At 40.0% G+C, this 14,628-nt stretch overlaps 1 protein-coding gene across 1 annotated transcript in view; it reads left to right on the top strand.

The window, feature by feature from the left end:
* LOC128703132 (uncharacterized) overlaps nt 1-14,628 on the top strand; it is a 77,814-nt gene that overhangs the window by 13,379 nt on the left and 49,807 nt on the right. Inside the window, exon 2 of the mRNA XM_053797685.2 lies at nt 11,876-14,420. Coding sequence (XP_053653660.2) covers nt 11,953-14,420 — 2,468 coding nt within the window. The 5' untranslated portion in view covers nt 11,876-11,952. The remainder of the gene's footprint in view (nt 1-11,875; nt 14,421-14,628) is intronic.

Raw genomic sequence — 14,628 nt, 5'->3', positions numbered from 1 at the left:
GTTTTGAGGTGGTCAGTCCCTCAGTCTGGAGAAGAGCATTGTTCCATAGTACGAAACAATATGGAGATGAAGTGACAGGATGGAGCCTTATAATGTCCAATCTGTCAGACACTGCAACACAAGGGTATCTTGGTACAGACCTGCAATCAACTTCGACAACCTCTACTAGTGAGAACGGCTGGATTTGAGAGGGACCTGACCTCCCAACATCTGCATTCTTACCTCTTCTATTGACCTACGTCTCACCTCCTGGCGCTATAAAAGGCTCCATCCTGTCACTTCATCTCCATATTGTTTCATACTATGGAACAATGCTCTTTTCCAGACTGAGGGACTGACCACCTCAAAACTTTAAGGGTGATGGACTGATTACATCGTCTTCAAGTATCTTCTGCTTCTATCAGCTTTTCTGTACTCGACTGAAGAAGCCTACTGTGTAGGCGAAACGTTTCGAAATAAAGATACCTAATTGTTGCATATGTGTCTTACCTAACAACCTGTCGGTATTTTATACCATTTTAATGTCCAATCTGTCAGACACTGCAACACAAGGGTATCTTGGTACAGACCTGCAATCAACTTCGACAACCTCTACTAGTGAGAACGGCTGGATTTGAGAGGGACCTGACCTCCCAAGATCTGCGTTCTTACCTCTTCAATTAACCTACGTCTCACCTCCTGGTGCTATATAAGGCTCCATCCTGTCACTTCATCTCCATATTATTTCATACTATGGAACAATGCTCTTCTCCAGACTGAGGGACTGACCACCTCAAAACTTTAAGGGTGATGGACTGATTACATCGTCTTCAAGTATCTTCTGCTTCTATCAACTTTTCTGTACTCGACTGAAGAAGCCTACTGTGTAGGCGAAACGTTTCGAAATAAAGATACCTAACTGTTGCATATGTGTCTTACCTAACAACAGCTTAAGGAAGAATTGAGAGTAGCGAAGATGGAGATACGGCGATTGACTGAGGAAAACAAGAGGATTCGTAGTAGTTCTCCTGTTTTGAGTCCTCAAGGTCAAGAAGAGAATGTGGTCAGTGGCTGGAAAGCATGGAACAAAGTTGACGATCAAGAAGAATGGAAAGACAGAAACGATGAAGAAGAGACTGCTGTGGAAACATCTAATGCATTCTCCGTGTTACCCGACGAATGTGAGTCGACTACAGGGAACGTCACGACGAACGACACCAAGGAAGGTAAGAATTTTGTTGTTGCTGATGAATGGTTCAGAGAACCGACATGTTGATAAATTAGACACATGTGCAACTCTTGGGTATCTTTACTGAGGAAACGTTTCCTCAATAAAGATACCCAAGAGTTGCACATGTCTAATTTATCAACATGTCGGTTCTCTGAACCATTCATCTACAATCCTGTCAGACACTGCAACTTTTTGGAATCTTAATACTTGGGAATTCTTCGCTTGCCTAACCCTTGGGCACGACCTACTTCCACATTGAACAAATGTGACACCACCTACCTCTGCTGCACCTCTCCTGCCTACGGTTTATAAGCTCCTTCTCCGCCCATATGCCGTATTCTATTCAAGATTGATGGATTGACCACATCGACTCAAGATTGAAGGACTGATTACCTCATTCTCCTCCTGTTCTTCAAGATTCTCCTTGGTATGGACTGATGAAGCCACTTTGTGGCGAAACGTTTCCTCAAAAAAGATACCCAAGAGTTGCACATGTGTCTAATTTATCAATGTTGTTGTTGTTGGGGATAGCCAGGTTAGATACATGGATAGGGCATTCTGCTTGAAGGACAGGAGTAGGAGACAGAGGGTTTGCTTTCCTGGGGCTGGGATGGAGGACATTGTTAGCCAGCTTGACAACATCAAGAACGGTAATGGGATCAATCCTATTATTTGCCGCAGTGCTGGAGGCAATGATGTAGGTAAGCGTAGAAGTGAGGATTTAGTTAGAAAGTTCAGGACAGCTATAGACATAATTAGGTAGAAGGGGGGGCGCCCTGTTATATGTGGCAGTTTTGCCAAGAAGAGGTGTTGGTAATGAATGTTTGTCCAGAGCAATTGGTATTAATTGTTGGCTGGCTAAACGTGACTATGAAATTAGAGTTGCTAATGAAACAAAGACTAATCCAAAGGGGTTCTTTCAAGTGTATAGGACGAAGGTGAAGGAAAACGTAGGACCTCTGAAAATTGGGAATGGACAGCTGACGGATAACGAACTGAAAATGTGTTCCTTACTTAATGACTATTTTTTGTCAGTTTTTACACAGGAAGATGTAAATTGTAAATAAGATTCCAGTAATTAACAATTATTTAGTTCCTGATGAATTTAAATTAACTAATATTACTGTCACGAGGGACATGGTTATTAAACAGATAGACAAACTGAAGCAAAATAAGTCCCCGGGACCCGATGAGTTGTTTTCCAGGGTACTTAAGGAGTGCAAGATGGAGCTTAGTCAGCCATTAACGAGTGTGTTTAATGCGTCCATCCTTACCGGTGTTGTGCCAAAGTTGTGGAAGATGGCTAATGTGGTTCCTATATTCAAATCAGGGGATAAGTCCACTTCTTCAAATTACCGTCCAATAAGCCTGACATCTATAGTGGGCAAGTTATTAGAATCAATTATAGCTGACATTATTAGAAGTCACCTTGAAGAGCATAACTTGATAAATGAATCTCAGCATGGATTCACGAGAGGTCGTTCCTGCCTGACAAACTTACTGACGTTTCTCAATGGAACACTTGAGGTAATTGACAGTGATAAGGAATATGATATTGTTTTGTTTGGATTTTAGTAAAGCCTTCGATAGAGTACCTCACAAGAGACTCTTAAGAAAAGTGGCAGCTCACGGTATAGGAGGTAAAGTTCTAGCATGGATAGAGGCATGGCTTACCAATAGAAAGCAGAGAGTTACCATTAATGGAGTGAAATCTGAATGGGGATTAGTGACTACTTGGGGTCTACTGTGACGCTTGTTTGTCAGTAAGACTTTACCATGAAGACAGAACGGTAGTTACATAAGTTCCTGTGCACCACATTCATTATTTCACATTCATTTCGCATCCCAGGTTTCTTCATGCACCGTCTTTTGAAATTTAGGGTCTTCCTGTATTTCATGAGCATACCTTTATTTTGGAAATACATATAAACTTGCATAAGTCCTTTGCATAATTTTATCACTTTTAGGTGGGAGGTTAATGACTTCGTGTGTTTTCTTGTAGGAAGTAATTGCATTTTCTTTGTTCACAAAGCGAAGGCACATTTTTTTTTGTCCCCCGTCATAACATCTTACAGATTCTGATTGTGTAACATTTAGATTTCGTTCCTAATTTGCATATTGCTACGTTCAGCTAACATTGTCTATGCAGTGAGCAAATTTTTAAGCTCTGCTGTACATAACACGTTTTCCTGTAAATATGAACAATTCGTTTTAAATATCCATAAAAAAAATATTAGAAGCAAGCATCCTGTGTGGTGTACACTCGTGTTCTACATACTTGTAACAAGCTTAGATTTATGGTTGTAGGAAAATCGATGTTTAAGACATAAATTTGCACTCTTATTCTCCATAATTTGGTATTAGTTTATGTGCAGCCTGTGGCAATTCTGCCAAGTTCCTCTACCTTGGTTGCACCTTACTCTTGCCTTGGTTTTTCTGGGTGTGATGTGGGCCTCAGATGCATTGCTTTGAGCTAGTTGATTCCTGAATTTCCACTTCAGTTTCAATATCTTCGTATTTCAAGTCCCTGGCTTAACAGTGGGACTGTACATAAGACCTTGAGCTGCTATCCGACTATGGATGGTAGACTCTTAGAGTGAGTTGTTCTCCAGCCATCTTGAACCTGACAGGCTGTGTCGATTACCTGGGTGAAATAGGGTACCCTGGGAAATAGTCTAATAGTTAAGGCTCCCTGTTGTCATCTAGACTAGGGAATTAAACAGATGTAACAACTGGATATCACCATAATGTCAGTATCTTGTATTTTTTTAAGATATTTTTCTTAGAACAGGAAAAGCTATTGCAAATATCAATTGTCAATGAATAAAACCACATAGGCACCACTGTGACTGACAATGCAGGTTTTTACAGACGAATCTCGCACCAGCGTGGCCATCACTAGCTCTAGCTCAAGTCCCCTCAAAGCTGTCATCATGACTCACGAAATCGTAATTACAAGATTGCAAACGAACCATACCACGGGTGGGGATACAACCAGCGATCAGAGTGATAAAAGTCCAGACCGACGCGCTAGCCACTGGGCCAGCTGACGAATCTTGTTGTAGTCAGCTGGCAAAGTGGCTAGTGCGTCGGTCTGTAATTTTATCACTCTCTGATCGTGGGTTCTATCCCCACCCATGGTATAGTATATATATATATATATATATATATATATATATATATATATATATATATATATATATATATATATATATATATATATATATTTTATATTATTTTTTTATTATCACACTGGCCGATTCCCACCAAGGCAGGGTGGCCCGAAAAAGAAAAGCTTTCACCATCATTCACTCCATCACTGTCTTGCCAGAAGGGTGCTTTACACTACAGTTTTTAAACTGCAACATTAGCACCCCTCCTTCAGAGTGCAGGCACTGTACTTCCCATCTCCAGGACTCAAGTCCGGCCTGCCGGTTTCCCTGAATCCCTTCATAAATGTTACTTTGCTCACACTCCAACAGCACGTCAAGTATTAAAAACCATTTGTCTCCATTCACTCCTATCAAACACGCTCACGCATGCCTGCTGGAAGTAAAAGCCCCTCGCACACAAAACCTCCTTTACCCCCTCCCTCCAACCTTTCCTAGGCCGACCCCTACCCCGCCTTCCTTCCACTACAGACTGATACACTCTTGAAGTCATTCTGTTTCGCTCCATTCTCTCTACATGTCCGAACCACCTCAACAACCCTTCCTCAGCCCTGTGGACAACAGTTTTGGTAATCCCGCACCTCCTCCTAACTTCCAAACTACGAATTCTCTGCATTATATTCACACCACACATTGCCCTCAGACATGACATCTCCACTGCCTCCAGCCTTCTCCTCGCTGCAACATTCATCACCCATGCTTCACACCCATATAAGAGTGTTGGTAAAACTATACTCTCATACATTCCCCTCTTTGCCTCCAAGGACAAAGTTCTTTGTCTCCACAGACTCCTAAGTGCACCACTCACTCTTTTTCCCTCATCAGTTCTATGATTCACTTCATCTTTCATAGACCCATCCGTTGACACGTCCACTCCCAAATATCTGAATACGTTCACCTCCTCCATACTCTCTCCCTCCAATCTGATATTTAATCTTTCATCACCTAATCTTTTTGTTATCATCATAACCTTACTCTTTCCTGTATTCACCTTTAATTTTCTTCTTTTGCACACCCTACCAAATTCATCCACCAATCTCTGCAACTTCTCTTCAGAATCTCCCAAGAGCACAGTGTCATCAGCAAAGAGCAACTGTGACAACTCCCACTTTGTGTGTGATTCTTTATCTTTTAACTCCACGCCTCTTGCCAAGACCCTCGCATTTACTTCTCTTACAACCCCATCTATAAATATATTAAACAACCACGGTGACATCACACATCCTTGTCTAAGGCCTACTTTTACTGGGAAAAAATTTCCCTCTTTCCTACATACTCTAACTTGAGCCTCACTATCCTCGTAAAAACTCTTCACTGCTTTCAGTAACCTACCTCCTACACCATACACTTGCAACATCTGCCACATTGCCCCCCTATCCACCCTGTCATACGCCTTTTCCAAATCCATAAATGCCACAAAGACCTCTTTAGCCTTATCTAAATACTGTTCACTTATATGTTTCACTGTAAATACCTGGTCCACACACCCCCTACCTTTCCTAAAGCCTCCTTGTTCATCTGCTATCCTATTTTCCGTCTTACTCTTAATTCTTTCAATTATAACTCTACCATACACTTTACCAGGTATACTCAACAGACTTATCGCCCTATAATTTTTGCACTCTCTTTTATCCCCTTTGCCTTTATACAAAGGAACTATGCATGCTCTCTGCCAATCCCTAGGTACCTTACCCTCTTCCATACATTTATTAAATAATTGCACCAACCACTCCAAAACTATATCCCCACCTGCTTTTAACATTTCTATCTTTATCCCATCAATCCCAGCTGCCTTACCCCCTTTCATTTTACCTACTGCCTCACGAACTTCCCCCACACTCACAACTGGCTCTTCCTCACTCCTACAAGATGTTATTCCTCCTTGCCCTATACACGAAATCACAGCTTCCCTATCTTCATCAACATTTAACAATTCCTCAAAATATTCCCTCCATCTTCCCAATACCTCTAACTCTCCATTTAATAACTCTCCTCTCCTATTTTTAACTGGCAAATCCATTTGTTCTCTAGGCTTTCTTAACTTGTTAATCTCACTCCAAAAATTTTCTTATTTTCAACAAAATTTGTTGATAACATCTCACCCAATCTCTCATTTGCTCTCTTTTTACATTGCTTCACCACTCTCTTAACCTCTCTCTTTTTCTCCATATACTCTTCCCTCCTTGCATCACTTCTACTTTGTAAAAACTTCTAATATGCTAACTTTTTCTCCCTTACTACTCTCTTTACATCATCATTCCACGAATCGCTCCTCTTCCCTCGTGCACCCACTTTCCTGTAAACACAAACTTCTGCTGAACACTCTAACACTACATTTTTAAACCTACCCCATTGCCTATGCTCTCATTAGCCCATCTATCCTCCAATAGCTGTTTATATCTTACCCTAACTGCCTCCTCTTTTAGTTTATAAGCCTTCACCTCTCTCTTCCCTGATGCTTCTATTCTCCTTGTATCCCATCTACCTTTTACTCTCATTGTAGCTACATCTAGAAAGTGATCTGATATATCTGTGGCCCCTCTATAAACATGTACATCCTGAAGTCTACTCAACAGTCTTTTATCTACCAATACATAATCCAACAAACTACTGTCATTTCGCCCTACATCATATCTTGTATACTTATTTATCCTCTTTTTCTTAAAATATGTATTACCTATAACTAAACCCCTTTCTATACAAAGTTCAATCAAAGGGCTCCCATTATCATTTACACCTGGCACCCCAAACTTACCTACCACACCCTTTCTAAAAGTTTCTCCTACTTTAGCATTCAGGTCCCCTACCACAATTTCTCTCTCACTTGGTTCAAAGGCTCCTATACATTCACTTAACATCTCCCAAAATCTCTCTCTCTCCTCTGCATTCCTCTCTTCTCCAGGTGCATACACGCTTATTATGACCCACTTCTCGCATCCAACCTTTACTTTAATCCACATAATTCTTGAATTTACACATTCATATTCTCTTTTCTCCTTCCATAACTGATCATTTAACATTACTGCTACCCCTTCCTTTGCTCTAACTCTCTCAGATACTCCAGATTTAATCCCATTTATTTCCCCCCACTGAAACTCTCCTACCCCCTTCAGCTTTGTTTCGCTTAGGGCCAGGACATCCAACTTCTTTTCATTCATAACATCAGCAATCATCTGTTTCTTGTCATCCGCACTACATCCACGCACATTTAAGCATCCCAGTTTTATAAAGTTTTTCTTCTTCTCTTTTTTAGTAAATCTCTACAGGAGAAGGGGTTACTAGCCCATTGCTCCCGGCATTTTAGTCGCCTCATACGACACGCATGGCTTACGGAGGAAAGATTCTTTTCCACTTCTCCATGGACAATAGAAGAAATAAAGAAGAACAAGAGCTATTTATAAAAAGGAGAAGAACCTAGATGTATGTATATATATATGCATGTGCGTGTCTGTGAAGTGTGACCGAAGTGTAAGTAGGAGTAGCAAGATATCCCTGTTATCTAGTATGTTTATGAGACAGAAAAAGAAACCAGCAATCCTACCATCATGCAAAACAGTTATAGGTTTTTGTTTCACAGTCATCTGGCAGGATGGTAGTACTTCCCTGGGTGGTTGCTGTCTACCAACCTACTACCTACTAATATATATATATATATATATATATATATATATATATATATATATATATATATGATTATATATACATACATAATTATATATATATATATATATATATATATATATAAATATATATATATATATATATATTATATATATATATATATATATATATATATTAGGAGAAGGTGTGGAGTTAATAAAAGTATTAGTCAGAGGACTGAAGAGGGTTTGTTGAGGTGGTTTGGTCATTTAGAGAGAATGGATGAAAGTAGAATGACATGGAGAGCGTATAAATCTGTAGGGGAAGGAAGGCCGGGTAGGGGTCGTCCTCGAAAAGGTTGGAGGGAGGGGGTAAAGGAGGTGCTGTGGGCGAGGGGTTTGGACTTCCAGCAAGCGTGCGTGAGCGTGTTAGATAGGAGTGAATGGAGACAAATGGTATTTGGGACCTGACGATCTGTTGGAGTGTGAGCAGGGTAATATTTAGTGAAGGGATTCAGGGAAACCGGTTATTTTATATAACCGGACTTGAGTCCTGGAAATGGGAAGTACAATGCCTGCAGTCTAAAGGAGGGGTTTGGGATATTGGCAGTTTAGAGAGATATATTGTGTATTTTTATACGTATATACTTCTAAACTGTTGTATTCTGGGCACCTCTGCAAAAACAGTGATTATCTGTGAGTGAGGTGAAAATGTTAAATGATGAAAGTATTTTGTTTTTGTGGATTTTCTTTCTCTTTGGGTCGCCCTGCCTCGGTGGGAGACGGCCGACTTGTTGATATATATATATATATATATATATATATATATATATATATATATATATATATATATATATATATATATATATATATATATATATATATATATATGGCTTCATCGGTCCAATATAAAGCAGAGAGGGGCTTGGAGAGGAATAAGAACATAAGAAAGGAGGAACACTGCAGAAGGCTTGTTGGCCCATACTAGGCAGGTCCTTCACAGATCCATCCCACTAATAGAATATTTGCGCTCATAAGACCATAAGAAATAAGGAACACTGCAATATGTCTACTGGCCTAAGCGAAGCAGCTCCAATTCTCCCCACTGGCTTAAGCCAATGCCTTGAGCTAGTGATGTCAGACACGTCACTTAATGGATTAGCACTGCGTCCGACCTAGTAACTAGTCAGGTCCATTTCACACCCACCCACACCCACTTATAAGAACAGAAAGAAGGAACACCGCAGCAGCCCCATCGACCCACACGAAGCAGGTCCATGTCCCCCCCCCCCGGATTAGCCCGATGACCCACCTACTCAGGTCACTTCCACTTAAGGAAGGAGCACGGCATCAGATCTAGTAGCACAGCTAGTCAGGTCCAACTCACACCCACCCACACCCACTCATGTATTTATCTAACCTATTTATAAAACTGCACAACGTTTTTGCCTCTATAACTGTACTGGGGAGTTTGTTCCACTCATCCACAACTCTATTACCAAACCAGTGCTTTCCTATATCCTTCCTGAATCTGAATTTTTCCAACTTGAAACCATTGCTGCCAGCCCTGTCTTGGCCGGAAATTTTCAGCACGTTATTTGCATCCCCTTCATTTATTCCTGTTTTCCATTTATACACCTCGATCATATCCCCCCTAATTCTACGCCTTTCGAGAGAGTGCAGATTCAGGGCCCTCAGTCTATCCTCATATGGAAGATTTCCGATACATGGGATCAACTTTGTCATCCTCCTTTGTACGTTTTCCAGAGCATTTATATCCATTCTGTAATACGGTGACCAGAACTGAGCAGCATAGTCTAAATGAGACCTAACCAAGGATATATAGAGTTGAAGAACAACCTGAGGACTTCTATTATTTATACTTCTAGATATGAAACCATGGATTCTGTTAGCTTTATTGCGAATATTAATGGTTTTTGATTACTGCTAACCAGAACTCCTAAATCCTTTTCGCAATCAGTATTATTAAGATCTACATTATTTAGTTTATATGTGGCATGGTTATTTAACTGTCCAGCATTTAGAACTTTGCATTTGTCAATATTAAACTGCATCTGCCACTTCTCCGACCATTGCATCAGTCTAATCAAGTCGTCCTGGAGTGCTCTAGTGTCCTCATTAGAATGAATTGGACGGCCTATTTTGGTGTCATCAGCAAATTTGCTTATGTCGCTATTTATTCCCTCATCTATGTCGTTTATGTAAATTGTGAACAACAACGGGCCCTGAGGAACACCGCTTGTTACGTGCCCCCATTCTGATTTCTCCCTGTTTACACAAACTCTCTGCTGCCTATTTGTCAGCCATGCCTCTACCCAGGAAAAAATTTCTCCTCCTATTCCGTGTGCCTTAAGTTTCCTCAATAGCCTCTGATGTGGAACTCTATCGAAAGCCTTACTGAAGTCCATATACACAATATCATATTCATTACCATGATCTACCTCCTCAAACACCTTAGTGAAAAAAGTTAGTAAATTCGTAAGACAGGAACGCCCCTTTGTAAAACCGTGTTGAGATTCATTAATCAATTTATGCCTATCAAGATGGCTACGAATTGTTTCGGCAATTATTGATTCCATAAATTTTCCCACTATGGAGGTAAGGCTTATTGGTCTATAGTTCGAAGCTAAGAACCTGTCACCGGCCTTGTAAATAGGTATAACATTTGCCATTTTCTACTTGTCAGGCACTATGCCAGTTGGTAGTGATATGTTGAAAAGATTAACTAAGGTATGCTAAGTTCCTCTTTACATTCCTTTAACACCCTTGCAAACAGTTCATCATTGCCTGGGGACTTGTTAGGCTTTAGTTTCTCTATTTGTCTGAGGTCCATGTCACTAGTTACCGCAGTCATGCATAGTTTATTATCCTGCTCTACATAATCTATTATTTCAGGAATTTCGCTAGTATTTTCCTGGGTAAAAACTGAGAGGAGGTAGGTATTAAGAATCGATGTGTTCAATCCATCACTCTTGTAGAAATTACAGCATATGGCTGGAGTAGTGACTTATATACTGTTGCTTATATACTGACTTTGTATTGGACTGATGAAGCCACTATGTAACGAAACGTTTCCCTAAAAAAGATTCCCATATGTTGTATGCCACAATCTTGAACTTGGGATCTTGATTCAAGGAATTCATCAACACTTGTCCAACCTTCGGACGAAAACCTACTTACACTAGCTGATGGTTCCACTGTGATCCCGGCTCCTCTTTCTTCCACTCACCTGACTATATAAGCCACATATTCGTATTATGCCACAACTTGTATTCATAACAAGTTTGAGTTTTAGTATCACGTCTCAGTCTGCGACCTGGAAGCTCTCTTCGGTAAGGAGCCTCGGCGCGTTGCGCCCATCACACTTCCTGAAGAACAGGCTTTGTATTAAGTTCAGTAAATTTAAGAACAGTGCTTTTGTTTGAGATCACTGCTTATGTTTATGAACAACGATTTTGTTTACAGTCTTATTGAACATCACTGCTTTTGTTTATTATGGATGACTTTTGTTTCAGATGAATGCTTTTGTTTAGGATCTGTGCGTTTCTTAAAGAACAAAACATTTGTTTATTATCGAGTATTTTGCTTAATTTCTATAAATTTGTTAAAGAATAAAGCGTTTATTTGACATCAGTATTTTCAAGATCAGTGCTTTTGTTATCAGTAATATTGTTTATGATCAGTTTTTGTAGTCAATGTATTTTTATTTGCGATCACTGTTTTTTGTCAGTTATGAAAGCTTTTGTTTACTGTCAACGCTTTTGTTTAAAATCTCAGTGTAATCTCAGTGTTCGGTCTTTCTCCTGTAATACAAATGCTTCAGCACTTAGTCTGCCGCTTCCAGTATTGCTAAGTCGCTTTGTGTTTATTTTCAGATGAGGGAGGAGAAGAAAGTGCATCAGTAGCAATATAACTTGTGAATAAGAGTCAGGGTTATCCTTTATAAAACAAAATGGATGATCTACCGAAGGAGGAACTTAATGGGTTAAGATTCATTATGGCTGTTAACGTCTGTGGCCGACATGTCATGTATAAAACTTTCCGATGGGGAACCCCAGATAAACCTGATAATGTGAAGCTGGATGAATACTTAAATAATTTGAAGTCAACATCAACAGCAAACTACTCGAAGTTGACAGGGAAAAGCAAAAAGTTCAATAAAACGCAAAAGGAGTTGATCAATAAAAGTTCAGATGGATCCATGTTTGATGTCTCAATGCTCCATCTAAGCATCAAACTTGCCTGTGAGAATGTAGCCCTTTTCGATGACGAAAAATGGTGGAATCCAAGTGGTGAAATGGAGTATTACATCTCTGCTATAAAGAAAGTTCGGAATGATGTGCTTCACGGTCAACTTGCTGTGACTGATAAAGAACTTTTTGAAAAGATTATTGAGTTTCGAGAGCTTTTAATTAACTGTCTTAAGACATCGGGAGATCGGTATATGCAGGACCAGAATGAAGTGGATATTGAGATGAAGAAACTCAATGATGATCTGGACATTATCATGGAAAAGACTCTTGGCATGGAGGATATAGTGACACATATTAGTGATGATGTAAAGCAACTTATGCTAGATGAAAGCAGTAAAATACTGAAGGAGGCTTTTCAAAAAATTCGTTATGTAAACCCAGTGTCCTTTATCACCGATGATGTACTCCTTAAAGTAGATGATATATTTGTTGATGTCGAGGTCAAAGAGGGTAAACGTGGAGGTGACGGTAAACATGTAAACTACAAAGATCTTCTCCAAATTGTTCATAACATATCAGCACCTTCGTCCCAGAGTTCTGCCACACTACAACAGGATCCATTAACAAGACCTAAAATGCTCTTACTTGAAGGTTTGGCAGGCAGCGGCAAGACTACTTTAGTGAAGCTAGTGGCAGAGGAATGGATACAAGGTAGTCAAGGCAACCTGAAGGGCTTAGATAATTATGAACTTCTACTGTGGGTGCAATGCAGGGATCACTCTATCAACTCCTACCAGTGCCTTCTAAACTCCCTGATGCCAGATGTGTCCATAAACTTCAAGAACCTCCTTCCAAAGATAATGAATCTTTGTAGGATCATAATTATCATTGATGGTCTTGATGAGATGAATACAAATTCTATAAAACTCGTGGAAAGCCTTTTACACGAATATCAGAATTCCTCTCACACAACTTTTTTATGCACATCTAGACCAGAAAAAGTTGACATGTTCATGAGGATGATCCCTGAAGAATACGATGTGAAGAATGCTGAACTACAAGGAATAACTAAACAACTATTGCCAGAATTTGTGCGTCGGACTCATCAAGAGATATTGCAAAAAACGAAGAGTAATCGAAGCACTAACAAACTTGTAGGCGAAGTAATGAGACTATCAAGTCTTCATGAACATTTGAAATTGCCAATGAATTTGACATTTTTCATTTACATTTGGGACACGAAGACAGACAATTTAAACACAATGCCTGTCACTCAAACGGAGCTTTACTATGAAATTCATTTGTTGTGTCAAGAGAAGTTAAAGGAGAAATTGGTGACCATATCTGCGAAGATGAACACCATGAATAAAGAGGACCTGGATTCAAAGGTCAATACCATTTTGAAAAAGATATATGTAATTTCACTGAAGACCCTATCAATTGACCAACTGACCCTTGAGAATTCAACGGTAGATAAGTTGCACTTAGATTGTAATAATCTAGGTTTGCCTTCTGACGAGGTTTTTTCGGCATTCTTCAATTTGAAACCCATTTGGACATGGCGAGGCGTCGAGGAGCAATATTCTGCACCCCATAAAGGAATCCAAGACTACTACAGTGCTCTACATATTGTTATAGCGCTCAAGGAGCAATCTTCTGGTATTCCAGACTTCTATAACCAGAGTGTTCCTGATACCGATACTGCACCCTCGTTAACAACACCGGATTCGTTTGGCAAGATCAAAGAAGTGCTGGAACAGACTCTCAAACCAGTCGCAGTAGACATGACCAAGTTAGTGAATGTTTTTGTACACGTGGCCGGACTGCTGCACTTGTTCTTCGATCAGGTACCTGAGTCCTTCGCATTGGAAATTGTTCGTCTTCTACGTGAGTCCGGGGTAAAGAACGAGTACCGTTGGCGTAATATTCTTGAAAACACCAAGATGAACACAGTGACATGCCAAGCTATAGCTGACAACATCAATACTAAACGGAATATAAAAATAGAAGATAAAAGTGTAGGGAGCTATGCAGCTCTCCTGCCATACATCAAGCCTTCTAAGATACGTATTACTCTCTATGATGATCCTGGTGACCTGCCTCGCCTACCAGAGTTATTGTCTAGCCTCAAGCGCCATCACTGCACTCTTTTCACTCTGTCTCATCATTATGGTTATGCAGAAACAGCCACTACCTCTGATGACATCCTCAGACTTGTGCAGCCTCGGTGAGTAGTGAATATTATTATTTTTCTTATATTGGCATATGTCGTATTTTTGAAAATAAAGATTAGGTTCAACTTAAAATTAAAGGGAGACTTCTTGGCCGGACAGGTGACCGACCACTTGGCCGACAGACATTTGGCTGAAGGGACAATAGACCGAATGAATTATTAGGTTAGATTAGGAAGGTAAAGAATGCCAGTTCGGCCATCT

This window comes from Cherax quadricarinatus, chromosome 85 (assembly GCF_038502225.1).
Source record: "Cherax quadricarinatus isolate ZL_2023a chromosome 85, ASM3850222v1, whole genome shotgun sequence".
Classification (NCBI taxonomy): Eukaryota; Metazoa; Arthropoda; class Malacostraca; order Decapoda; family Parastacidae; genus Cherax; species Cherax quadricarinatus.
Note: the sequence above shows the minus strand (reverse complement) of the source record. Positions and strands in the feature narration are given on the sequence as shown.